The sequence below is a fragment of the Callospermophilus lateralis genome, chromosome 3 (genome assembly GCF_048772815.1).
Source record: "Callospermophilus lateralis isolate mCalLat2 chromosome 3, mCalLat2.hap1, whole genome shotgun sequence".
Classification (NCBI taxonomy): domain Eukaryota; kingdom Metazoa; phylum Chordata; class Mammalia; order Rodentia; family Sciuridae; genus Callospermophilus; species Callospermophilus lateralis.
Genome location: NC_135307.1, coordinates 108095543 through 108121755, shown reverse-complemented (window position 1 = coordinate 108121755; position 26213 = coordinate 108095543). Strand labels below are relative to the sequence as shown.

At 46.1% G+C, this 26213-nt stretch overlaps 3 protein-coding genes across 8 annotated transcripts in view; 2 read left to right on the top strand and 1 right to left on the bottom strand.

The window, feature by feature from the left end:
- The window catches only part of Csnk1g1 (casein kinase 1 gamma 1), a 158987-nt gene extending 146329 nt beyond the window's left edge, over positions 1 to 12658 (top strand). For all 4 annotated transcript variants that reach the window (XM_076850930.1, XM_076850932.1, XM_076850929.1 and 1 more), the window contains one exon: positions 6947 to 12658. In XM_076850930.1, the coding sequence (XP_076707045.1) occupies positions 6947 to 7001 (55 nt within the window). In that variant the 3' untranslated portion in view covers positions 7002 to 12658. The remainder of the gene's footprint in view (positions 1 to 6946) is intronic.
- Positions 12659 to 14799: 2141 nt separating this feature from the next.
- On the top strand, positions 14800 to 21132 carry Ppib (peptidylprolyl isomerase B). Its single transcript, XM_076850925.1, has 5 exons — positions 14800 to 15102; positions 15749 to 15862; positions 16735 to 16828; positions 19659 to 19843; positions 20808 to 21132. The coding sequence occupies exons 1-5, from the start codon at positions 14968 to 14970 to the stop codon at positions 20928 to 20930; spliced, it is 651 nt and encodes a 216-aa protein (XP_076707040.1). The 5' UTR covers positions 14800 to 14967; the 3' UTR covers positions 20931 to 21132.
- On the bottom strand, positions 19198 to 24472 carry Snx22 (sorting nexin 22). Of its 3 annotated transcripts, XM_076850926.1 has the most exons (7): positions 24395 to 24472; positions 23940 to 24023; positions 23472 to 23576; positions 22881 to 22975; positions 22506 to 22538; positions 22187 to 22254; positions 19198 to 21745 (listed from the first exon to the last, which is right to left on the bottom strand). In XM_076850926.1, exons 1-7 carry the CDS (start codon positions 24467 to 24469, stop codon positions 21624 to 21626), a joined length of 582 nt encoding a protein of 193 aa, XP_076707041.1. In that variant the 5' UTR covers positions 24470 to 24472; the 3' UTR covers positions 19198 to 21623. The 3 variants fall into 3 exon arrangements, with proteins under 3 accessions (XP_076707041.1, XP_076707042.1, XP_076707043.1); XM_076850927.1 differs by lacking the exon at positions 22506 to 22538; XM_076850928.1 differs by lacking the exons at positions 22506 to 22538; positions 23472 to 23576.
- Positions 24473 to 26213: the final 1741 nt, after the last annotated feature.

The following is a 26213-nucleotide window of genomic DNA, read 5'->3' as shown; positions in this document are numbered from 1 at the left end:
TGAAAAAATTTAAAAGTTCATGTAGTTCTAATGTGCAACCAAGGTTAAGAACCATCAGGCATGGTCTGATCTTGAAACACAGCCATATCTATAACCACCTCTACCTCCCACTCCTAGTTCACACTTGTGGCTGTTGCTTTTAGAAGTTCTACTCTGAATTTAATATTATACTTTGAATACAAAGATCAAGTGGACTTTAGTCTTATGATATGCCCAATATAGATTTATTTTTTGAACCCATTCATCTCATTTCATTTTGGTAAACGTGTACAGTAATTGTGTATGTGAGTATGGTGTTTGTGTCTTGTGTGTAAGATAGAGGGCCATTCACATAGAGTTCAGTTTGGTGTATTCTGTTGTGGTAAAATCCAAATTCTAGAATATAAAGAGAGTTTAAAGTCTTCCCATGTAACAACAAAGACCACTGTGCATCTTTGCTACCTGTTCCAGGTTTGGGCCTTCTGAAAGGTGTAGAAGCCAGAAGGGAAGCCATTGTATTTGACCAGTCTTCCAACAGCTTATGGAATAGGGCATTTTGTTTGCTATTTCCCTGATGATTTTATGTGCTACAAATCCATCTTGTGTAGGGAACTGTCAGGGCCCAGCCATGTGTTGTTATTCTTGGCCCTCTGGGGGTGGTGGGGCAGGGACAGGGTAGCCATGTGTCTACTTGCTTGATCATTCTCCTGGGAAGAAGTCTCAGCTAGAGAAATATGAGGCGTCTTGAAAAATCCCTCATTGCACGCACTGGGATGCCATTTGTTCATGCAGCCTGTTTATTGGGTAAGGGGCGCTATTGCCTATATTAAGATTCGTCTTGGGTATTGGGAGACTGTGAAACCTTCACTTCCAAGCTTTTGAATTTGGGTTCCTCATCCAACTTGTTTTCTGTGAAGTGAAAAGATAGGATTTTGGGTTTTGTTCTGTGAGCAAAATGAACATTTGGCTTTCTTTTTTCTGTTAGCTGCAGAACACATGTCCTTGTTTAAGTATGGTTGGAAGGGTGAGGAGGGCAAGCAGCTTTTCAGTTGATTTTTTGTTATATAAGTACACAGGCATTTCAAGTTATCTAGACTTCAGCTGTGACCTTATAAACCTGAACCTCATTTCTCCTGAGAATTAACAAGAGTAGATTTAGGCAATTCTCTGGTGGTTATGGCCACAGCAGTGACCATCCTCCCTGTGGTTCATCTGATAAGATAAAGTAAGTGTCTCTTAAACCTTTTCTCCCTCTCTGGAGCAAGAGTTAACTGCTAGTTGCTTTGGTCAGGCATGTTGTGCTTGTAGAAAGCGAGGGACTTCTTTTTCCCTCGGTGTAGGAGAGGATAGCTCAACATTGTACAGGAAGACCTCGTGCGAGAACCAAATAGCTCAAGTGTGCCTGACTGAGTTGTTACAGGCAGGGTCATTTGCTCTTTCCCCTGCCACCTTCCTGAAAGTTGCTCAAGAAAGGCTATCCTGGGACTTCTACCAATTCTTTCTGTTTTGCCTTCCCCTTAAGATCCACTTCCCACCTTGATGCTTCTGTCAGGCTCCTGCGCCCTCAACTTTAATGTGGAAACAAAGTGGTCTACTCAACCTACCTCAACAGGAAGAAACTAAACACAGACACATACTGCATGTTTGCATGGCTCACAGGGAGTCGCTTCCATCTCATCTTTGTGGACTAATATCTCTCTTTCTTTCTTTCTTCCTTTCTGTGTTTTTTCTCTTTACATACTCTGTAGCTGCCTGAAAATGCTCAACCTGTGGTGAGTCCCTCTCTCTAGTCCACATGCAAGGGGAGCGGACCAGACTAGGCTGGGATTGGCAAAGCCAAACAAAATGCTTTAGGAAACATAAATGGCTTCCATATGCCTCCTGTGCCATAACCACCCAGACCGGGGAAATAGATCCACAAAGTAGGGATGGGGCAGGCCTACACCCAGAAATTAATCTGTTCCTTCTTTCTTTTTAAACCTACCTCATTTTTCTCTGCCACCTCTGCAAATAACATTCCACATTATCCAAAATTGTCTTTTTTTATTTTTGGCAGAGCAAATTTTCTCCCAAAATAATATGGCCAGGTATTATTAAAGGGAGAGAGACTGAGGTAAAAAAAAAGGTTAATATAGCAGTTGTTCAGGTATCAGTTGTTCCCTTGCCAACCACAAGGATTGATGTTGTTGCCAGATAATTTCACATTCTGCAATTGGGTTTCTAACTTGGAAATTGGCCGCTCTGGAAAAAAAGTATCTTTTTTCTTTAGCTAATTCTTCCATCTGTAGAGTGGGAGTCTCAAAAAAGAACCACTTAGGGAAAGATGGACATTTTATTGTTGTTGTTTTGGGGGTTATTTTGTTTGTTTTCTGTTCACTTTCTTTATTCCTATGAGAGTATAGTAGGCCAAGGGCTGACTCAGCTGATGGAAATATTGGAGCCTGTCACTTCTACTCCCAGAGAAGGCTTCTCGAATGCTTTCTTGGCAACAACAGGGGGTATATATGGAAATGGAACACCTAAAGGATTCATTATCGGTGACAAACATTCTTATTGCAAGATAGGGAACCCCCTAGCTCTCTTCCTAGACAATGCTTGTGATCTTCCAGGTGCTCCTGAACTTGCTGGTCTATTGCAGTCTGGAATTGAAACTCTCCCACATTGCCTTCATGCATAGGGCCACATTCTACACCATGATAACAGCCTGCTGGACTCTGACTACCTCATTTTTATTTTCTTCAGTGATTGGGTTGGGCACTGGTTTCTGATCCCTAACTGTTCTAGGCCAAATAGCCTACAGGGCTTTCCTAGGGATGGGAATGTTTTAAAGATAACAGTTGGGTTTTATGGAGGTAGGATTTATTTTATGGTTTCAAAGAGCACATTTGGCCTATTCGTTTTGCGAATATGTGTCTGTGTAATCTGACATTGTTGTGGTCTATATTTTTCCTGTGAGATGTCAGTCACATGATCCTGGTTGAAAATTCTTGCAGTCTTGTTGTGCTCATCAAAACTTGTATTTGGGCTGGGCATGGTAGTTCATGCCTGTACTCCCAGCAGCTTGGGAAGCTGAAGCAGGGGGGTTGCAAGTTCAAAGCCAGCCTCAGCAACTTAGCAAGGCATCAGGCAAACTCAGCAAGACCCTGTCTCTAAGTAAAATATAAAAATGGGCTGGGGATGTGGCTTAATGGTTAAACAGCCCCTGGGTTCAATCCCTAATACCAAAAAGAAAAAACCTGTACTAAGAACTCTAAGTTAGAGTCTCAAGGTCTGCCTGGAGAGATAAGACATGATATTAGGTGAAATAACAAGGAATTCTCCAGTACACTTACATTATCATTCCTAGAAGGCTGAAGGGGCCAAGAAATCACTGTGAATGGTCAAGGAAGACTTCATGAGCATAGCAGAACTCAAGCCAAGTTTTAAAGGAAAGAAAGAATGTGCAGGTATGGCAGAGAAGAGGAACATAGCAGAGTAGCTGAAGAGAAAGAGCAGGACACAGTAAGAGAGTGATATGACTGAGTAGTAGTCAGAGAACTGCGGGAATAGTGCCTGATGGCTCCTCAGGAGTCTTGGATCAGTTTTTGCTCTAGCATGTTAAGAACATCTTGTTATTCAAATAATCAAAGAATCAACTGGAAAGGAACCTAAGACACAGAGGTATTGATCACCTGGCCTGATTTTCTTCTGAAAATAACACACTGGTATGAAGTCACTCAGTGGACTTAGACTGGAGTCTACCCCAGTTTAATGGGTCCTGTTGCTAGTTATTACTGCAGAAACCAAACAATTAATGAGCAGGATGTAGGGCCTACTTCCTCTTGAGTGGAATTGTTAATAGCTTGTGTTACTGCTGAAGCTTTAACTGTAATAAAAGTAAAAATTAATCTAGGGCTCTAAATTTAAAATATTGCAGTTCCTCTGAAGGACGGCTCACAACACTTCTCCACTCCAGCGATTGCACACTGCACATCAGGTTATGGTATACCAGATATTAATTTGTTTGGTTTGCCTCGAAGGAGGTAAAAGAGAAGTCATTGTATGACTTGATGTGGGCCAGTATTTCAAACATTTTTTGATTCCTTTTATTTATTTATTTTTTATTTTTGTTTATTTATTTTATACTTGGAACTGAATTCAGGAGCACTTTACCAGTGAGCTATATCACCAGTCCTTTTTAATTTTAAGATAGGATCCCACTAAGTTGCTGAGGCTGGCCTTGAACTTGGGATCCTCCTGTATCACCTTCCTGAGTTGCTGGGATTATTAGGTGTGTGCCACCACTCTTGACAACTCCTTTTATTTAAAAACACAAAATCATGATTTTAGCATCCTCCAAAGAAAATAAGAATAAAAATTAACTTAAAAGTTAGTTGGACTGGGGTTATGGTTCAGCAGTAGAGTGCTCACCTAGCATGTGCGAGGCCCTGGGTTCGATCCTCAGCACCACCCACATACAAATAAATAAATGAAATAAAGGTTTAAAAAAATAAGTTAGTAATATCTGTGAAAATCATGGTTCAAAAGGATCAGTAAGACTATTGAAATATTAGGGATCCCATGAGATTAACTTTGCCTCTTTAAATATTGCTGGACATTCAACTTGGTCTTACTCTAATACACATACATACATACATACACACACACACACACACACACACACACACACACACACACAGAGAGAGAGAGAGAGAGAGAGAGAACAAGACCAGTTTTTTTCTTGAATTCTTCCTCAGGGTTTACACTGAAGACTATCTTAAGCCATCAGAAGTGCTGGTCATTTATATTTAAAAGAATTTATTCTGTTCTCAAATCTGTGTTGACACTTTGGTTAGTAATTATATTTGCACCCATTAATGGTACTTTTTTCCCATAGGAAAATCTCTTTGCTATTTGTTATTTTTAGTTATACATGACATTAAAATGTTTTTGACATATTACACATACATGGAGTATAACTTACTCAAATCAGGATTCCATTCTTGTTGTTAAACATGATGTAGAGTTATACTGGTCATGTATTCATATATGAAAATAGGAGAATTATGGTTTATTCTACTGTCCCATTAGTGGTATTTTATTTTATTTTATTTTATTTTTTATTTTTTTTTTTAATATTTATTTATTTATTTTCAGTTTTCGGCGGACACAACATCTTGGTTTGTATGTGGTGCTGAGGATCGAACCTGGGCCGCGTGCATGCCAGGCGAGCGCGCTACCGCTTGAGCCACATCCCCAGCCCCCATTAGTGGTATTTTAAAATGTCATTGTTATGCTCGAAGAAAATTTGTTTCTAGGAAACTCTCCTTTCCAAAATTTGCAAGTTTGATTCATTCAGATATGGTTAAAGCACATCATTTTCTGTGTAAATATTTATTTCTGCCTTCTAAGGAACGTTCTCCAAGTTTGTTTTGTTTCATTTTGGTTTTGGTACCAGCGATTGAACCTAGATGTGCTTAATGCCTGAGCCACATCCCCCATCCTTTATATTTTTTTAATTTTGGGACAGGGTCTCACTAAGTTACTCAGGGCCTTGCTAAGCTCTTGAGGCTGGCTTTGAACTTGAGATCCTTCTGCCTCATTCTCCTGAGTTGCTGCGTCTCCCAAGTTTTTATTTATTTATTATATGGTGCTGAGGATTGAACCCAGTGCCTCACACATGCTAGACAAGCACTCTACCATTGAGCCACAACCCTGGCCCTCCAAGTTGTTAATAATTCCATCAGATGTAGTAATACCACAGGATATAACTAAAACAAGAGGTAATCTTAGTATGGAGAATTTAGGGGTATGGGAAGTGAAAAGTAATTCTGTATTTCCTTATCTATATTCTTGGCATTTATCCTAGAAGGATTATGCAAGAGACTTAAACTTTTCTTCTCAGAAAAGCTTTTCTTTCAAGGATCCAGCAAGTCTGAGCTACACTTCAAACTTCACTCCCCTCCATCATTTGGCATCATTGACTCATCCACTGCCTTCTGCCCCTCACATTCTCATTTCCCATGTGTCAGTTCCTTGTAGAGAGCATATCTTTTGCCACCAGCATTGCCAAAGCCCTCATCACCCCACTCTGGATTGCCAAAGCAAGAGTGATGCTTCTTAAGCCAAAGCTGGAGTGAGGAAGGGATAATGAGGCTTAGGGAAGTGCCAGAAGTGTACCTGTTCCCCAGGAGATGGCATGAAGGGAGTAGGCCCCAACCTCTACCCTAAACAGGGTTAGTTCATAACTACATCTGACACAGCAGTAGCAGTCTCAGGAAGCTAAATAAGGAGTAACCTGCAGCCAGAGAACCTCCTGAGGATCAGCTCATGGGCTGAGGCAGTGGTCTCCTCAGAATGAAAAGGGGGCTGTGCTGGCCTCAGGAGATAGGGGTTCACAGTCTTTGTTTAAGTCAGGGCTTCTCCTGCTTGTGCCAGGCATCTAGTGGGGACAGAAATGGGGGTTGAGAGAATCACTAATCCTTTTCTTGGTTGCAATATGAGACCTTCTGAGAGCTCCATTCTAAGGGATTTATTTGCATTAGTTTAGCTTTCTTGCCCACCAGCTAGTGAGTTGCATTAAATAATTTTCCCTCAATATCAAGGAGCAGAGAGTGCAGGCTAATTTTATGCAGCCTTGAGGACCCCCAGCCTCGTTCTAGATAAAGATGAGGCATGTGGGTTGAGTTTTAAACTAGGAAAGATGCTGTCTTTACCCTTCTTCCAAAAAAATCCATGTTTCAGCCCAGCCTGACCTGTAGCATTTGAATAGTTATGTTGGGCAGATTGAAATTAAGCAACTATTTCATTTGGCTTTCCTGGCAGACACTGCCTGCTGCCTCCAGTGGGTGCACTGTAGATGGTGGGCGGCCTGTGGGTGGTGGGTACCAGAGAGGGAAACCCCACCCTGCAAGAAGCAGAAGCAGGCAGAGGTCTGCTGGAAACTGCAGACCACTAGCACTGATTTGCAATGTTCCTTGTGCTCCAGGTGCTGCTGTTTCTTTAAGAGGAAAAGGAAGAAGACTGCTCAGCGCCATAAGTGACCAGTGCCTCCTAGGAGTCCTCAGGCCCTGGGGACTCTTAACTCGATTGCACCTGCAGCTCCTGCCATTTCTCATTGGAAGGGACTCCCCTGTAGGGGAGGGTGGAGATCCAAACCAAAAAGAAGAAAACAGATGCCCCAGAAGGAGCCAGTGCAGGCAGCCAGGGCCCAGTGGGTCAGTTGCTGTCTCCGCCTGTCTGAGGCTCTGAGCAGGTCCCAGAGCTGCTGCTCCTCCACTGCTTGCCCTTGGGGCTACCTGGTTGACTCTCCTTCCCATTGTTTACAGTGAAGGTGTCATTCACAAAAACTCAAGGACTACTATTCTCTTCCCTCCCCTTCTACTTTACTCCTGGTTCTTGCCCCACCCTCAACCCTCTCCAGCATCAAAGCTAGTGAGCTAAATGCTGTGTCTGTAGTAGGAGCTCAAGAGGCTGGGGGTGTGGCCAAGAAGGTAGCAGGAAGATGCAGCCTGGTCCCAGAAGATCTTCTCCACTTCCCAGGAGTGCCTGGCAGTATGGCTTCCTCTCCCTCTGAGCAACCTACAACCCAGCTGGCCCTAGGGTTCAGGTTTCTTCTTCCCTCCCTCCTATGAAGTTACACTGTAGGACACAAGCTGTGAGAAATCTGCAGTCTACTGTCCCCATGTGTTGGTGTTCTTAGCTTTTTTGACAAACAAATTCCTTTCTCCAGGCAGTAGCAGGACATGCAAATTGTTCTGAGCAAAGGAAAGAAAACTGACTTTATTGCACTTTTAGTTTTGTTTTAGTTTTTTTTTAACAAAAAAAAAAAAAGAAAGAAAGAAAGAAAGAAAACAAAACATGGCAGATGCATATTGTGTCTGTTTTTTGAGGGGGTTTTGACTTTTTTTTCTGTTTTGAGGGGGATGGACCAGCCAAGCCATTCAGAGAAAATGTGGGTCCAGAGGACATTCTCAATGGAAACAGTTTGATCAGCAGCACCCAGAAGAGAAGCCAAACTCTGTGTCATTCTGAGTGAATACTCAGGTTGGCAAGAAAACATACTTGAATTTTATTCATCTTCTCAGCTGCTGAAGAATGTCCCTACCAGAGCCTCTTTACCTAATCAGCCTGCAGTTTGAAATCTTAGCTCTCCAGGATGGAATGAGCAGCCAAGTCAGATCGTGACCAGGAGACAGCTCATCCCAGTGAAGGAGATACTTAACAAAAAAATATCTGAAATGTCTGTTTCCTCCACTGCCAGGGACTTCCTATTATAGCCATGTGACTGTTTGGTGACAGGATTAGTGATTAAACAGCCACCGCTGTATTGCCACTATTGGACAAAAAGAAGACAGTGAACTGCCTTCCAAATGCCAGAGAGGCCTCAGGATGTGGCATCATAGGGCCAGGAAAAGCAAATGATAGTGTGTCCTGTCTGCCCCAATGGCTGAGTTATAGCATTTGGTCTGGACTGCCTTATCAGAAACCAAGCCCATGAAGTTCTTTTTGAGCAGGTCCACAGTAGCAGGCTTAGAACTCAGTGCATGGGGATGCAGTGATAAGGAGGGTAAGATTGTTTGGTGCTGGAAAATTCCAGGAAAAGGGGGCCTGAATGAAATGTCTAAAATTATATTCTCAATGGGATATAGACTCCTTCCAGATAAGATAGTCGAGCATATAAGCTTGTATTCCCAGTACACCCTCTACCTCCCACTTCCCACCATGACCTAGTCACGTGAATTATTACCAAAAAGCATCTAGGTTTCTCATCCTCTGTTTGAAAAGTTAATGTGTGAAGTTAATCTTCCCATGTTAGATTTTCATTGAAGTTTAGTGGCTTTTCAAATGACTCCTCTTTCCAAATGTGACAGAAGAGAAAGGGTGATATCAGGGAAAGTGGTCTTGATCTGGGAGTAAAGAGCTAACCATGAAGAATAATGGCGAATGACTTGGTGTGGTGATTTGTGGTGCAAACCACAGAAATCTTCACCTCCTGGCTTGAGGTGTAGGGGCTGTTTTTTGGACTGGAAGTTGTGGGGATACTTTCTGGTAGTTGGTATTTCCTGACAAGTCCCTTGATGTACCCCGTGTGAAGCAGAGATAGCAGCATTCACATGAATCAGACTTACTGGGCTTCACCTCTTCCATTAGACCTTGGCTAGGGAAAAACATTTCACTGGCTTCAAATCTGCTTAATTTATGTAAAGATTGTAATCTCTCATTTCTTGAAAAGAAATATTACTGTATATGAAACAGAGAGGCAGTGTCCATACCCATTTCCCACAAAGATTTTGAAGATTGGGGTATACTTCCTTGCCATTACCTAGTGGTTGGAGCCCATCACTAAAATTTAGTCTCTCATTTGGTATTTGAGCAACTCTAACTTCCTGTACAGAAAATTTAACTTCTTAACCCCTGTATAGAAATGCCTTACCCCTCAAGGGAGGGCAGGGGAAATAGTGGCAAAGCCTGGAGCATCTGGGCACACTGTATCCCACAAAGTGCCTCCCCCACCCCACTTCCACAAAACAGCGTGGCTGCAGGGCAGGCTGCCTTTACAGCTCGGTCTGTGGCTTTTTTTTGTCTTAAAATTTTTTATAGGCTAGCTCTTGAGGGGTTGAACCTGAGCAGTTGGCGGTGGAGGGTGTTGTGGGGGGGTCCTTCCTGATGCACTGTTCTTACCCTCTAGCCCCCATAAAGCACTTAGATATTGGTTTCTGAAGAACCCCGGGTCCCTTTAGCATGCAGGGTAATGGTGATCCTTCCAAGGCTATGACACTCCAAGGTGGTCCCAGATCTGAGAGATTCTATTATTCCCTAAGAAAAACAAACCAAAACAAAAATTGAATAACCAAGAAGCAATTTGGCCATCAGTTCCAGCCCCGCTGGTTGCTGCAGTTTGGCTTTATGTCTCAGCCAGATCCTTAAAGGATAGTCACTCCTTCCCCATCTCCCACACCCTCCAAATCCACTTGTTCTAATTTTTTTTTTTTTTTTCTGGTTCTGGGGATTGAACCCAGGGCCTTATGCATACATGCAAGGCAAGTACTCTACCAACTGAGCTATATCCCAAGCCCTTGTTCTGAAGTTTTTAACTTTTCTCCTTTTCACTTACAGCTATGATGCCAGAGGCCATTTTCTTTGGGATTGATGCAGTTTTTTCCCCCTTAAAGCTAACTGAACATCTGTTCATAAAAATGCATTAAGAGTTACCAGCCAGGTGCGGTGGTGCACTTCTGTAATCGCAGCCACTTGGGAGGCTGAACCACGAGGATCACAGGTTCCCGGCCAGCCTGGGCAACTTAGACCCTGTCTCAAAAAGGCTGGGAGTTTACCTCAGTAGTTGGGTGCCCCTGAGTTCAGTCCCAGGAGTTCTCTCAGGCTCTCCTCAGACACTGTAGCCTGAGTGGATCAAGTCAATCAGGCAGGATTCCACTAAGTGTGCTCTACTTGTGACTGGACCAGAACTTGTTCCTGTGCAAGCTAATCATGTAAGGCGGAGTGAGTGTCCCAGCAGCCAGCATGCGTTCATGACTATCTTAATTAACATTCTTCTTGGGGTCTGAATGGTGTAAAACAGGGTCTAGGAAGGTATAAATCGGGTGACTTCCGTTAAAATTGCATTTTACTTTGGAATGGGTGAGCTGCAGGAGACCAGAGAGATCCTGAGGTTTCTAACAGAAGTGTTAGTTTCCTGTTTATTTTCAGTGAACTCCAAGCACACAGAAATAGTCCCTGCTCATTGGCCAAATGGGGTTTCCATCAGCCCTAAAGGAATTTCCAACTTAGTTCACTGGAAATGTATGCTGGTAGTGCTTTTTTTCAGTGTTAGTAACCGCCTTTAATGCCAGAAATCTACAGTATGCTAAAAGTGGTTACTAATGAACTTCGCCTTAACTTTTTGTCAATGAAAAAGATATAATCCATTCCACCTCTCCATGAGCAAGCATGGCCTGCATTTCTCAAAAATAAGAAAAGGCATCCTAGAAAGCATCTCCTCAAAAGAACTTGATATTTCTTCTTAAGCATCTCTCCCAAACCTACATGCCTCCTGTGTCCTAGCCATCCCTTCATATTTTCATATTTAAGCCAGTTTTCCATTCTCATTGAGTTACTCTGACACTGTTGTCTCTAGTGTCAGAGCCATGCTAAGGCTAAACTTTCTTGGATTGGGAGTTTGCAGGGCCAAATAGCCAGCATTGCCTTTGCTAGGCCGCTGCCATCATTGCCCCAAGATATGCTGATGAATTCCAGAGACCCTTAGGGAGCCAGGATAACAGGTACTCTGTCTGGATTGGCCGTGTGGGTGACAGGCACTGGGGTTCTTGGCTTTGCAGACAAGGAAAATCCCATGTAGAGGTTGATAGCAGCAACTCCTGTGATGGGCTGTTAGGAATCAAATTGGGATTCCTTTGGGTTGGGGTGTTTTGTTTTTTTGAGGGGAGAAGGTTGGTTCGTGTTTCTGCGTAAGAAAAAGAAGTAACTATGGACCCTCTGTGGGTGTATAGAGTTTTTGAGCAATGTTTTAGCCACCAGTCGTGAGAGTCTGACCCAGTAAGCAATCTTAAAAAATGTTTTTCCTGATTCCTTTTGCAGGTGAGTAAATGCAAAAGAATAGGCTTCTCATTGTATTCTGAATAGTAAGTAGGTCCCTGAACATAGGTAATATAGTTGACATATTTCTTAAAAATCAACCAGGAAATCTACTCCAGTATTTGTAGATCAGCATACAAAGGAAAAAGTAAATATGTACTCCTTTTTTTTTTTTTTTGATTACCAAATTTGATGTCACAAAGAAACCTCAGTTGTGTGGACAGAGTTTCATTTTTTCCTCTTTTATTCACAGTCACTTGCTAGTGCCATTACCACCTTCAAGGTCTCAGAGCAGATAATTATTCACAGTAATAAATGGGGGTACAGTGCAGTCATTCCAGTAACCTGAACAAGAGGACCACTGTCCCAACCGCCCTCAAGCCCCTCTTTCAGGATAGGTGAGACATTTTCAGTGTTCTCTTCATGAGCTCCAGACCAAATCCCAGGCCAGCCCTTGCACCAAAAGGCTTTTTGGAAGGCTTATCAATCTGTTAGGAATGTTTCAGGAAAGATGAGCCATTTCTTTGGGGGGAAATATATTTACAGATGGGCGTGTGTGATTGCATGTGTGTGCGCTCATCTGTATGCATTTCACTTTCATAAAGTCTCACCACCCGGGCTGCTGGGAACCTTGTGTTCCTGGGTATTCTCAGAGGTAAAGCCATAGTGAGCTTCTAAAATCAGTGTCTCAGCAAGCTGGCTCTGGGAATGAGCCCATTTATCAAGCAGAGAGAAGAGTAACAGCAGAGAAGATAAGAGATGAAACCAAAAATATAAACTTCCCCCAATGGAAAATAATGTTGATTCAGCAATTCCCATTGAAGATATTACATACTCTAATTTATTATATTATTATTTGTCTGTTTCTTCAATCTTTGCCCACTGTACTCTTAAAAAGATGTTGGGATGTTGATTGCAATTTTTTTAACTAGATAATGTATAAATCAGCTGAGGAAATGAGTTTTAATTGATGTGTGAAAGTGTATGAATATTAAATGCCTTGTTTTTTTACTTTTTTTAAGTATGTAATGTTTCATAAATCCTGGCACTGGTTGCAAAGCTCAGCTGTGAAGATGAAACTTGTAGTATTTTAAAACATGAATGTCAATTTCAAAATGTATTTGAAATGGTTCCTTCGGGAGAGATTTGTAGACCATTGGGGAAAACTCCTCTGCAGAGGAAGTAGCCTTCTTTGGAGAAAATGGAAAATGGGTCCTGATAATGTTATCTCGGAATGGCCCATTTCCTAGGGCACCATGGAAAACACAAATGTGATCTTTAAGTATACCTCTTTCCCAGTTTGGGGAGGAAAGGACTCAGTTTGCACCCTTTTTGTATGTAAAATAAAATGTCTTACCTTTCTTGACTACTTTTTACTTGTTTGTTTGGTTCATTGATTTATCTGTTTTTAATGACCTGTAGCTCACTTCTAATTAGGAATCTTAGGCTAGGACTAAATTTGATGTGATTCAGTGCTCCCATGAACAAAAATGCCAAATACGTAGGCATTCTTGCTTCTTTCTCTTAGGTTGAACATTACCCTCTCTGAGTCACTTCAAAAACAAGTATTCCTAGAACTTAAGAAATTCTTACTCAGCTAAGTTCCTGTATCCTGTGGTTTTCAGATGGTAGAACAGCCAGAAGTCAGGTTTTACTCTGTGTAACAATTTTTGGAAGTTTTAGAATTCTGCACTACCAATGAGGAACATGTGTTTAGACAGAAGATATCCATTGTGCAATGTAAAAGAACATGCATACATGGCAAACAAACTGCCTATGTATTAATGCGATTTATTTTTTCAGTGGTAGGCAAGTAGCAGAAAACACATATAAAATTATGAGAGAAGCTTCATGGTAAGGGCATTTTATCCATCAACCTGATTTCTTTTGAAAAGGGGTGGGGGAGAGACTGCTTTTATGCCATTTTAGCCTTAGCTCCTAATGTACAAGACACCACTTTGAACACATGGTTTAGTAAACCTTTTCTCAGTGGCTATGGGTAGGGTTAGACCTAGGAATGGGGAAATAGACAAACCTTCATTCCACACACACAAAGACAGGGGTGGGAAGGTGAATTTGGAAGATCGTTGTCAGTATTAACAATTTTACCTTGAACAATCTCCACCGGATTGAGGTGGTCTGGATTGAGGTGCAAGGAAATAGCAAACATCATTTGTGTTTTTAAAGAGAACAGTCTTGAAGTTCTACAACCTGACTACAGTGACATCAGTTGTAAGGAAAGGACAAGTTAAGGAATTCGAGTGGCCATGCATAATTCAAAGTCAGTACTTAAGGCCAAATTGCATTAATTCATTTATGGAAGTAGAGCCATGCCTACAATCTGGTTGATGACAAACTAGAATTTCTAAAAAGTTAACACCATAGGTCCAAATTTTAGAAAGATACGTGTCTATTTTTCTAGGTATATAAGACTTTAAAAAACCTTATATTGTAGATTGGAACAACACCAAGCTTCTTTTACAACCTTGAATATTCCAGAGGCGGCATCTAATGACTGTGACCTTCATGAAGGCCTCTGGAAAAGTCAAGATGTCTCTCTCAGGCCTTTGCATATATTTCCCACCTTAATACTAATACGAAGCTACCCCAACCATCAGTTTGAGCACCAGCAATAAGGAAGGTGAATACGATGTATCCAGTGCAATACAGTCCGTTACAACACTGTGGGGGGGCGGGGATTGTGGTCTGTTTTGGAAAGCATGCAAAGAAAAGTTAAGAACCAGAGTACAGTGGAGTGTGCATTGACTCATACTGCAATATGAGTAAGTAAGCGCACAACTAAAGAAGGTAGAGAAAAATGACAGACTAAAGTGACACACTCCAAGTAAAAACCTACTTCGGTTTTGAAGCAAGTTCTACAAGACAAGTAGAAGCTGTAGAAGATGACGGTGTGAGAATAAATGTGCCCTGGGTTTTTGGAAGCTACCACGCTGAAAACAAACTTGGTAGCGCCCGACGCTCTGCCGACCCGCACCAACTGTGAGACTCCTCGGTCCCGGTCCAGGCCACCGTCTTCCGGACACCGCACTCCGCCCTGCACGCTCGGCATGCCGGGGCCTGTAGTCTCTTCGGAGACCAATCCCCGCGCTCTCCCGGCATCACCTTCCGCCCACCGCCTTCCAGCAGCTAGGGGGACGAGCTGGGAACCCAATGAGGGAGCAATAACGTGGCAGCCACCCACAAGCCCGCGTCCTCGCCGGCCCGCCGGCCCCGCCCCCCGGGGGACTTACTACCTGGCGCCGAGGCGGAGGGGGGGAAGCGGCGCCCGCCCCTGGCTCAGAGGCTGCGAGCAGCCCCGGGCCCCCCCGCTCCGTGGCCGCGCCGGCCCACGCCGCCGCGTCCCCACCCTCTTCCGGCCCTGGCTGCCCGGGCCGCGTTCGCTCCTGCCGGTGGATGCTGCGCCTCTCGGAGCGGAACATGAAGGTGCTCTTCGCCGCCGCCCTCATCGTGGGCTCGGTCTTCTTCCTACTGCTGCCAGGACCCTCTGTGGCGGATGAGAAGAAGAAGGGGCCTAAAGTCACCGTCAAGGTCCGTGCGCGCCTCTCCGGCCCTGCCTGGCGCGGCCTGCGCTCCACCTCCTGGGATCCCGTCGCTGGCCAGTGGTTCCCGGAGCATTTAGGGCCCGGGAGTTCGACCCTTGGCTTCTAGTGTCTTTGTCCTTATGGCGTCTGTGCCATCCAGACCAAAGAATGATCCGGACCCTCCCCAAATCCCCAACCCCACCCTGACCCGGGAAGTTAACTGCAGCCGGGGATGCCCAGCTGCTGCCGCCACTGGAGCAGCCCTTTTGCATATAACCTTGCGGTGCTGAAGAAATGGTGAAAGATCAAATCCGACGAATCCTTTCTCCTTGTAAAATTTTAGCCACTTCCAGTTACAAAACACAACAGAGAAATTACAGCTTAAATTTGCATGGTAAACTTGCAAGCCCCTTATGTGGCTTTCTTCTTTTTTATGTGAATATCTAGAATCTGGGCCCATTGTTTATTTAGAGTAAAGATTGGAGATCATGGGGCGTGCAAACAAACACATTTAGGGTTTGGAACTTCACAGGGTTTTGCCTCCACTGCTTTAAATGACTGCCCTTTCCCGTCCTCAGAGGAGCTTCTTGGGCCCTCCCTTCCCAACTAAGGTCCTTTAAAGGGGCTAAATTTAAAATGGTTCTTTTTCTTAGGTGTATTTTGACCTTCGAATTGGAGATGAAGATGTAGGCCGGGTGGTCTTCGGTCTTTTTGGAAAGACTGTTCCAAAAACAGTGGATAATTTTGTGGCCTTAGCCACGGGAGAGGTAAGTGGCTGGTGCAGAAGTTGTCAACTCTTGCAGTAGGAATGGCAGCAGAATGCAGCCCATTTGAAGCAGTAGCCCTCTCTGAGGGCCAGTTGACTATGGCCATGGGAACCTAGTATTTTCATTTTTTTTCTCCCAGTACTGGGGATTGAACCCAGTAGTGGGCCATAGGAGTTATATTCCCAGCCCTTTTAAATTTTATTTTGAGATTGCGGGGGCGGTCTCATTAGGTTGCACAGGCTGTCCTCAAACTGTGTTTCTACAGCCTCCCAAGTTGCTGATAGTCACAGGCATGTGCCACCATATCCTGCTATAGGAGGTTTGTTTTTTTGTCTTCATTTTTTTACAATACCAGGAATTGAACCCAGGGCCTGGCACATGCTAGGCAAGTGCTCTACCCACTGAGCTACATCCTTTGTCCTCATATTGCTGTATCTATATTGTAAGAATAAGGAATATTTTATCCTGGAATATTGCACAGTGTTTGAAGGCACAACCCCTTTAATGAAGTTTGTATTTCAACTTTGAGTTCAACTAGCAGATGACTTTTTTCCTTGGTCTCTGTTTCCTTCTGTCTGATCTTGTGGTTACAAGAAAAGAGGGGATAGGCATTCTATGAAATAGAATTGTATCAAGTCTGGCAACTGTACAAAGGCAGAGGAAGATGGAGTCTTGGCAGTTACTGGGTCTGTGCACTCTGGGTCTGGCTTGCAGTTACTACTCACTCAGTAGCATGTTGAATGATGAATGTGGCCAATAATGGGGCCACTTCTGTGAGCAAGAATTGTGGGCTTGGTTCTTGCAGGGCTTATTTGATGTCTGCCTATATGATGTCTCATATCATCTCTTTGCTTTCTCATTCCTTTTTTTAGAAAGGATTTGGATACAAAAACAGCAAATTCCATCGTGTGATCAAGGACTTCATGATCCAGGGTGGAGACTTCACAAGGGGAGATGGCACAGGAGGTAACCTCAAGTCTTCTGGGAAGAGGGATCTGTCAAGTTTAGTTTCCCAGGTAGAAGGGTCAGGCTGTGCCAGACAAACAAGGTCCCTTCCTTCCCTAGCTCCAGGAGCAGGCCACTTAACTTGCATTGAGAACAGCTGCATCTGCAAAGTGGACCAGTACAAAGGAGAGAGAGTGATGGGGGTTAGGTGGGCCTAAGAGGATCTTTTCCCTGTGCATACTGCTGATACAGGCCTGTAGCCTGGTGACTTTTCTCCCCACCACGCCTCTATACTTTTGGAGTGGGTAAGGAGGTGGCAGCAAAATGAAGACTTGTGGGGAGCATTTCCAGATCAGGTATGTACTACCTTGGAAGCCCCAGCAAGGGTGAGAGGTGTTCTTTCCTTTGTGCTTTCCCACCAGAGACCTCTGCATTACCTGTTTGCACAGGACAGAAAGACAGATACCTGGACTAACCCATGGGTCTTACTGTGCTTGGGGACCCATCCAGCTGTTCCCTCAGACCACAGGGAAAGGGCTGAAGACATGAAGATCAGCAGGACATCAGCTCCCTTTTTGTACCTGAAAATTTCCAAGTGGGACATATACAGCTTTTAGGACTCAGACTCTGTCCTCAACTTGTTTGTCATTGTCTTTCTAGAAGAAACTCTGAAAGCTACATAGCAACATAAGATTTAAGTAAGAACAGAAGGAACTCAATGCAGCAAGTGGATAACAGGGCACAAAGCAGGATATATAAATTGTTTTTGTGAGTCAGACATGGTCATTTTTGATCCAATGTCTGCCACCTTTTTACCTTGTGAGCTCAGGCAAATGACACCTTGGAGCTCCTGTTTCCTCTTCTGTAATGGGAGTGGGGGAGCATAGGGCTGGAAGAATTAGGTGAGATCCTGAGTGTTAAGTGCCTGGAGTGTGGTGAATGCCCAGGAGGGTCAGCCATTGTTGAAGTGTTGACAAACAGGAGGCACTGGATGCCAAGGTAATCAGGAAATGGCCTTGTGAACATGAGGGAAGATTTGAGCAAGGGTCCTAGGTGGATAGAGAAGAGGTAGGGATGAGGACTGAGTCCCACCCTGTTCCGAGGCAGGAGCTTCACAAAGGGGGGGGGGGGTAGTAAAAGTGGAATTAGAGCATACATCAGGGTGCAGAGAGGTGTGTTATGGCCAGGCACTTGGGCTTCGTGCTCTAAGGAGTGGGGACCTGCTAAAGGCTTGAATGGAAGCAATACCCATGCACAAAAGATTTGAGGGGAAATGATGTGACAGGATTTACTCTGTAGAGCCAAGAGCTAGCTGACTGCTGAGGAATTGGTGCAGCTGTGCTCAGCAGGGTGGCTTGGGACCCAAACCCTTGCAGATTATAGCCTAGTGGGTCAGAGCAGAAACTCCTTGGTTTGAATTCCAGCTTCTGTGCTTCCTTTAACCTTTCTGCATCTTAGCTTCTTCATCTTTGAAACAGAGTTGTTATCCTGCCTCATGGGGTGGTTTGCTGACAGATGCTTAGAGCAGTTTCTGGCACACCCTGTCCACACTCCAGGCATTGGCTATTATTGCAGTGAGGGCTGCAGGGATGAAGAAAAGGATGAGTAAATTTGGGGAGGGGGGGTGCGGATAGAGACAGTATCAAGCAATGTGCACAGGAAAAATTTCTGAAGAATAAGTGATCTAGAGAGAAGGATGATGATGGATGTTGGACCTAACCCTTTGAGTTTGGAATTCCTTGTATCTTGGGAAAGTAGTTGGAGATAAAGGATATAGATTTGGAGATTTTCTGGGTAGCAGCAATAATTGAAATCTTACAGTTGGTTGAGACTTATAAAAAGGATCTTCAAGTGGGAACATCTCAGCCAGGAGTCACTGCAGGATTGTAGCAGTCTAGTCTCTGCCTGGTGTGGGAGTGAGGGGTGGAACACAGACCAAAACACTTCTTCCCCATCAGCTGGTCCAGTCATTCTTGGTCTTCCTGGCTGCTACACAATCAGCAACATCTCCCTGGTCGGCCTTATCTAGGGCAGTTTTCAGCCGGTTCCATCATTTGGAACCACAGGACAAACACAGGTGCATTGAGAATAGAAACGGTTTGTCATGTACAAGGGAATCAAATGGTATCAGGTCAAACAAGGAAAATGGCTTTTTTAATGCTGGGTTTCTCAAGGCCTTGAGCCTGTAGATGCACAGTATGAATCTCCAAGAGTGACTGAGAGAAAGAGGGTTCCATTGTTTTCCTGGAACCATCTTTGAAACTAGGGTCTCAGAAGTGGTATATAGACTGTGGATCCGGTCCCTTTGTCATGTACCTGGCCCCAACCCCCATATGGACAGACACATGACACATATTCATAATTCATAAGCATCTTTTATTTTATGCTCATTTCATTGATAAGGAATTCTTTACTCTGCAGAACTCAAATGGCAGCCATATCTTTTGCCTGCCCTGGTTCCCTCCACACTCATCTCTGTCCTGTTTCTACTTTGCAACTATGTCTTTCCTGTCTTTTTTATTCTTAGGAAAGTTCTGTCCACCAAAGGCTGTCCATGCAGGCCTGAGGTTACAGCCAAGGGTAGCTAATAATATGTACCTTAGTTAAAAGCGTTAAAACGATCCTTACTGTACGCTGGTCACTAAATCAGCCTGTCCTGATGCCTTGTTTGCTTTCAGTCTACATGGTTTGGCTCTAGGATAAAGGACAAGAAGGGGTCAGCTTTTATGTCTTTATGTACCTCTCTAGCCTGGACTGGTTCAGAGGACTGGTTATACCCCTCAAATCCTCACCCGAAAGGTCTGCCTGGTTTAGGCCAACCCAGATCCCCCATCTTCTTTTCTTTTCTCAGGAAAGAGCATCTATGGTGAGCGCTTCCCCGATGAAAACTTCAAGCTGAAACATTATGGGCCTGGCTGGGTGAGCATGGCCAACGCTGGTAAAGACACCAACGGCTCCCAGTTCTTCATTACTACAGTCAAGACCGCCTGGCTAGATGGCAAACATGTAGTGTTTGGCAAAGTTTTAGAGGGCATGGTAAGTTCTGGAGGCAGGGGCTAAACCTGGACAGTTCTCACCAGGGATTCAGCCCAAACCCTGGGGCAGGGGCTCCATGAATTTTATCTATTCACAAAAGACCCAATGCCACAGATTCAGACCAGTGCTCATGTCTGGAGAGAACATTCAAAAATAGGTAGCCTGGCCAGGCACCGTGGTGCACACCTGTAATCCCAGCTACTCAGAAGGCTGAGGCAGGAGGATCATGAGTTCAAAGCCAGCCTCGGCAACTTAGTGAGTCTTAAGCAACTTAGCGAGACCCTGTCTCTAAATAAAACATAAAAATGGCCTGGGGATGTGGCTTGGTGGTTACGCACCCCTGGATTCAATCCCTAGAACCAATAATTAAATAAACAAATAAATAAAAAAGATAAAACAGCCTGGCTGGGTGCTGGAGCACATAACTATAGTCCCAGCTACTTGGGAGGCTGAGAAGAGAGGATCACTGAGACTAAGAGTTTGAGGCCAGCCTAGGCAACATAGCAAGACTCCATTTCAACCAAAAAGAAGAGCACCTCTATCCCCCCACCATTCTAAATCCCTCTGGGCCCTAGACAGGAGGCCTTGTAGAAGCTACTCAACTGCAGGATCACCCATTCCATCACTCAGGCAAGGTTGTGCAGACTCCCATCCTGAACTGTATAGGATACATCTGAACATGATGTCCCTGAGGATTTACTTGGTACCTTGCTCCCTGGCCACTCCCTTCTTCCTCCTTATCCTTTGCCCAATATGGTCCTGAACAAAACTCTTGCATCCACTCATTGTCAAATCTATTTTTCCCACCCTGGCCTGGCACCCTAGCCATATATTCAGTAGAATTTTGGTGCCTCCATGTTTATATGCTGTTGATCCCATATGGGTCTCAGCCCTCCTGAGACCTGTTGCCCATTGGTAGACCTCATGACTATCCTGCCCTACTGTTACCACCTTTCTTTTTCAGGAGGTGGTGCGGAAGGTAGAGAGCACCAAGACAGACAGTCGGGACAAGCCCCTGAAAGATGTAATCATTGCAGACTGTGGCAAGATCGAGGTAGAGAAGCCCTTTGCCATCGCCAAGGAGTAGGGCCCCAGGGACCATATCCCTCTGAGCAACCCCCTGTGCAGGCCCTGTTGCCCTCACTAGGGAAAAGGTACCCCGTCACAGGGCTCCATGCTGCACTGGCCCTAGGGGCCAGCATCTGATGGAGCGGACCCACTCCCCTCACATTCCATAGGCCCAATTTTGTAACAAAATGCTGACCAATTAAAAAAAAAGTGGGTTTTTTTTTGTTGTTGTTGTTGTTGTTTTTATAATCTGCGTGTGGGCTGGGTTCTTGAACCTGTACTACATTCCCCAAGTGTGCATCCCAACATGTCGAGGATCTCTTATAACTGTAAAGGTGCTTCCTTCCTTATCTCCTGCCTGAACCTGTACCTAGATACTACCCATAAAATACTGGCTTCTGAACTTGATCTATGTCTAAGCCTTTACTACCCTTGCCATCTTCTGGTCTAGGTTAAGAAATACAGCTACAACTGTACCTTCTCAATCTATTCCAAATTGACTCCTCTCTTTATTCCTCAACTCCATGGCCTTGCCTTTGCCCCTAGGCTCTAAGAGCACCTGAATTCTACCACCCCAGCTGCCAGTGCAAGCTGCGTTTAGAGTAGTTAAGTCCTAGGTCTAGTCCAAAGGAGGACCCAGCCCTAGTTGCTTATATGAAATTCAGGACAGGCACATGACTCCTGACAGGTGGCCCAAAGGCTTCTGGGCTGATCAAGGCATAGGTGGCAGAGGAGCTGGGTAACAGTCCAGTGTTGCCTGGGCTGATGCTGGGCTGGTACTGAATCCATAGAGGCCCTGGAGCACACCGTTCACCACCACATCTGGCAGAAGCTCTAGGATAAAATAAAATGGTAGAGGGTGGGGAGTGGTGTGAGACGGGCCGTCTTCAGGTCTGTGGCTTCTTAAGCTTTTTCTTTTTCTTTTTTTTTGTCACAGCTTCTGCCGCTCTTGGGAATAGAGCCCTTGCCAAGGTGGCAGATATCAGCTGTCCACCCAAATGAGGCATTGGCATTCCCTGGCCACAATCTGTTTACACCACACATCAGCTTGGTAAAACCAGGCCACTAGGGAATGCAGACTTAGGGAGCTAAGCTTATTTCACTAGTGTCTGCAAAGCAGGCTACAGGGTTAGAGGAGCAGCAGGTAGTGGCTCCAAAGAGATCTGAGGGAGGTGCTACCTGAAGGTCCCAGGAGCAGAGAAATAGTAGGCCCATACCCACCCGGCCCTGGTACCCAAGCCCTAAATGCACACCATGGGTCAGGCACCTCCTAACCTGGAGAAGGAGTGGAAATGTATGGATCCATGCAAAAGCTGATGACAGGCCGGTGGTGCAGCTGTGAGCTGGGAAGAAAGGGTCATGAGCTGTGGGGGCTGGAGAGAAGGCAGGGCAAAATCCCATATGGAGTGGAGACTAAGGACTGAGATCACCAAAGACCCACAAAGGAAACGGTGAGTAGGAAATGGGTTCAGGAGGCATCAGCAGGGAAAACCTGGACCACAGGGACAGGACTGGCCCCAGGCTGCAGGCCCACCTCCTACTATGCAGCCACCAGGGGGCAGCAGGAGGTAGGCAGGCCAGGGCTTTGACTTGCCTGCTGTCCCTAAGCAGGAATTCCCCCAGGGTGCTGAAAAGAAGAGAGACACTGTAAGCTGCCTGGGGATGGCTGGGAGGTGAGGGTGGGGTAGAGACAGCCCAGAACTTCAGTCCCCGGGGACCACTGCTTCTATTTGTAACAAGCCAGTTCCGGAGGTAGAGGTAGCTGGTGTAACTAAGGCTGTCCAAAAAACAGCCCCTCCACCAGGGTCAAGAAAGCTGATAAGGGAGGTCATGTCTCCCAGAGACAGAACCAGGCAAGCCAGGGCCTGGAAGATGTGAGAAGAAAGAGGGCTAACCCTGAAAAACTTTCCTCACTTGCTTGCTGCCAAGAGTCCCTGCCCTCCCTGAACACCCTCCCTGAACATCTTACCCCCAGCTACTGGTCTTGGGGTCAGTGGGGAAGTGGCGGAGTCTCAGGAATTCCAGTAACTCCTTGGGCACATCCTGGTTCAGGTACAGGATGCCCTAGAAAGGAGGTCAGAGGAAACCATAATTAGACCCAGCTACTAATTTACACAGCCCAGTGCAAATGAGAATGTGAGACACTTAGTTCCAAGTAAGAAGTTCAAGGAGGTGAGAGCAGAACAAGACTCTTTTGAGTGCTCGGCCCTGTATGATTGCACAGGTTAGGGCCCACTAAAGTGGTCCAGCCTGCAGTCACACATCACTGTTGTGGGCAAGAACCTCCACTGGTATTGCACCATAAGGATGCCTCAGAATTTACCCTGGAAAGGAAGGGAACTAGCTTTCATTGAGTTGGGATTACCTGCCCTCTGCTTGCCTCACTCAATCCTTTCAACAATCCAGTGAGGGATATTGGAACTCATGACTGTTTAGAAAATTGAGGCTGGGGTAGTGAACAACCCCCAAGTTGTGAGAGCCCTCCCATATCACTGCTTTCTATCTGGGTGACACCCCTCGTCCAGCAGGCTGGAGGCAAAAGAATATGCCCCTCGCACACCTGGATATAGGCCTCCAAGCCCTGCCGGCGCTGTTCCAATCCTCTGGTCCTCCAGTTGGGCAGGCGTTTTGATGGGAAGTCAGGCACTTTGTACAGTTTCTTGATCTGCCGGGAGGTTACAGAGGCGCCATCACGTATCCCAACAGAGCCCCTTAAACCCACTTGAGCCTAGACAAGAGTCCTCTCTGGACCCCTCTCCAGGCCCTACCCTAGTGAGTGGTGATTGGGACAAGGGTGAGGGTCGCCTGTAAGCGGGGTGGGCACACAGGGATAAGGTAAGTGTGAGCTGGAATCGGCCCCTTTGCGCTCTCTCCACACGGGACCTTGCAGCCAGTGGGCAGTCTGTCTAGAATCTGCGGCCTTCAGATGCTCGGGTAGTAATGCGGGTGGCTGAGGCTGGGACTAGAGCTCTTCAGCCTTCCACCCAGGGGTTGGACCGGGATCAGTCGATTGTCTGCGCCGCCTCACCCGTTTGTGCAGTGCATGGAACTCGCTGTAGCGCCTTGGCACCGTGTGTCTGCGCCCGCTACACAGCACCTCCACTCGGAACACCTGGCGGGGAGAGGTGCGCATGAGGCTCCGCGGCAGGATGCTGCGAGGCCAGCTCTCAGCGACGCCCCCACCCTCCCGCGCTCAAAGGCACAAAGCGGACTTGGAGCGCAGACGCTCTCCGGATAATCTCCTGCCTCGCCAAACACCCAGGAGAAAAAGCTGGCAGACCCTCCCCTCTGCTCCACGCGTTCCCCCAAGAGCGCAAGCCACCACCTGGAGGCCGGCTAATCCAAGCAGTTCCGAAACCCCCAAGTCGGGGTATCCCGGGACTGTGATGGGAACCCGACCTGGAACTATAGGTCCCTATTGCTCTGGGCGTAGAGAAATTCGGCGGATCCCTGCGCCCCTTTCCAACTAGTGGTTCTGCTCACCATGTGTCCTTTCTCTGGGCTCTGCCTGGGCCCCTCGGCCTCGGGCCCCACCGACGGGATGCGAACTTCCAGCATCCGCGCCCGGGCACCGGCTGCGTCCGCTCCTCAAGTACTGCTCCGAGCGCGAGCCCCGGGGTAGCCGCCCGCGGACCCTGCGCGGCCGCCCCGCCCTTCGAGCCCTCAGGCCCCGCCCCAGACCCTGCCCGGGGCGTCCCCAGCACTGCGCAGTCCTGAGTCGACAAGATTAGGCTGGGTGCGGGCTGGAGGTAGCCTAACGCCGCCCCGCCCCTTCGGTACAGCGCAGGGGGAGGAACCCTCAGCAGAGAGTCATCGGTTTGTCAAATATTTACTGAACGCCCGACAGCCAGGTACGCGGGCAAGCCAAAATTTCACCTGTTCTTTGTTGAGCGTCTACTAAGGACTCCAGTCTGTGGCGCCTGGCTTGGGCGGAGGCGTCTGCCCAGCGGACGATCTCCGGAGGTTCCATTCCCCTGGACCAGGCCGCCCCGTCTCCTACCCTCCTTTCAGCCTGACCTTTGGGAGCACGGCCTGGAGACTCCAGCTGAGACTATGCCTGGGTAAGACGTGGGTCAGTACAGCTTTGTCGTCCCCTTTCCCCAGAATCCACAGGCCCCTTCATTCATTTTTTTCTTCCATCCCTCCATTCATATTTTTCAACCTTAACCGTTCTAGGGACATTTTACAGGGAAGAGGTAATTTAGGAACCCAGGCTCTACTCTGGAGATCAGTCAGAATGGTATCAGAAACTGTGTAGACCTTGGGCTGGGGATGTGGCTCAAGCTGTAGCGCGCTCGCCTGGCATGAGTTCTATCCTCAGCACCACATACAAAGACGTTGTGTCCGCTGAAAACTAAAAAATACATATTAAAATTCTCTCTCTCTCTCTCTGTGTAGACCTTTGCTTACGTGCAAAATAGAAATAATATGCCTCCCAGGCCTGGGAATGTAGCTCAGTGGTAGAGAGCTGGCCAGTATATGTGATTCCCATGTGCCACCAAAAAAAAAAAAAAAAAAAAAGAAAAAAGAAAAACCACACCTCCTTCAGGAGAGTGTATAACAATTGAGCAAAGCCAGGTGCACACCTATAGACAGACCCAGTTACTTAGGAGGCTGAGGCTGAGGCTGAGGCTGGAGGATGGCCGGAGAGCAGGAATTAAAGGCCAGCCTGGGCAACATAGGGAGACCCTCTCAAATAAATGAGATGATGACCCATGTTAAGCTCTTAGCACAGCAGATGTCTGGTAAACAGCAGCTTGATTGTAGGCTTGCCCTGGAGAGAGGTTGGGTGATGAGTAAGAGACGTAGGTAAAGGCAGTGAACAGGGAAAGGACTGTGGGAGGTGGCACCAGGCTGCTCTTGCCTACCTTTCTCAGTAGGGTCAACTGGGAATGTGGAAATATTTAAATAGAACTTTTTCCACCCAATATGCTGAAAGGGCCTCTGCTCCCATTTCTTTGCCACACCCCTCAATAGCAGAGCTGTTTCCACTCAGTAGCTCCATAACAGGAGCCCTCTATCTCACTGACTTCCCCTGCAAAGGAACCTGAGGTGAAGATGCGATACCCTTCCCCTCAAGAGCTTGCACCTACCACCTGGTAGGAGGCCTGGTGGAGAGGGGAAGACAGAGTGCCTTTGATGGACTCACCTCTCTCCTTCAGAGCAGGAGCAGAACATATGCATTCTCAGCCCAGCCCCAGAGAGGGGCTCAGAGGATGACCCCCTAATGGAGCCAGGTATGTCTCATGTGTCCCACATATTCTCCTTCCAAATTCCATCACACAGGGGCCCCAGAATCAGG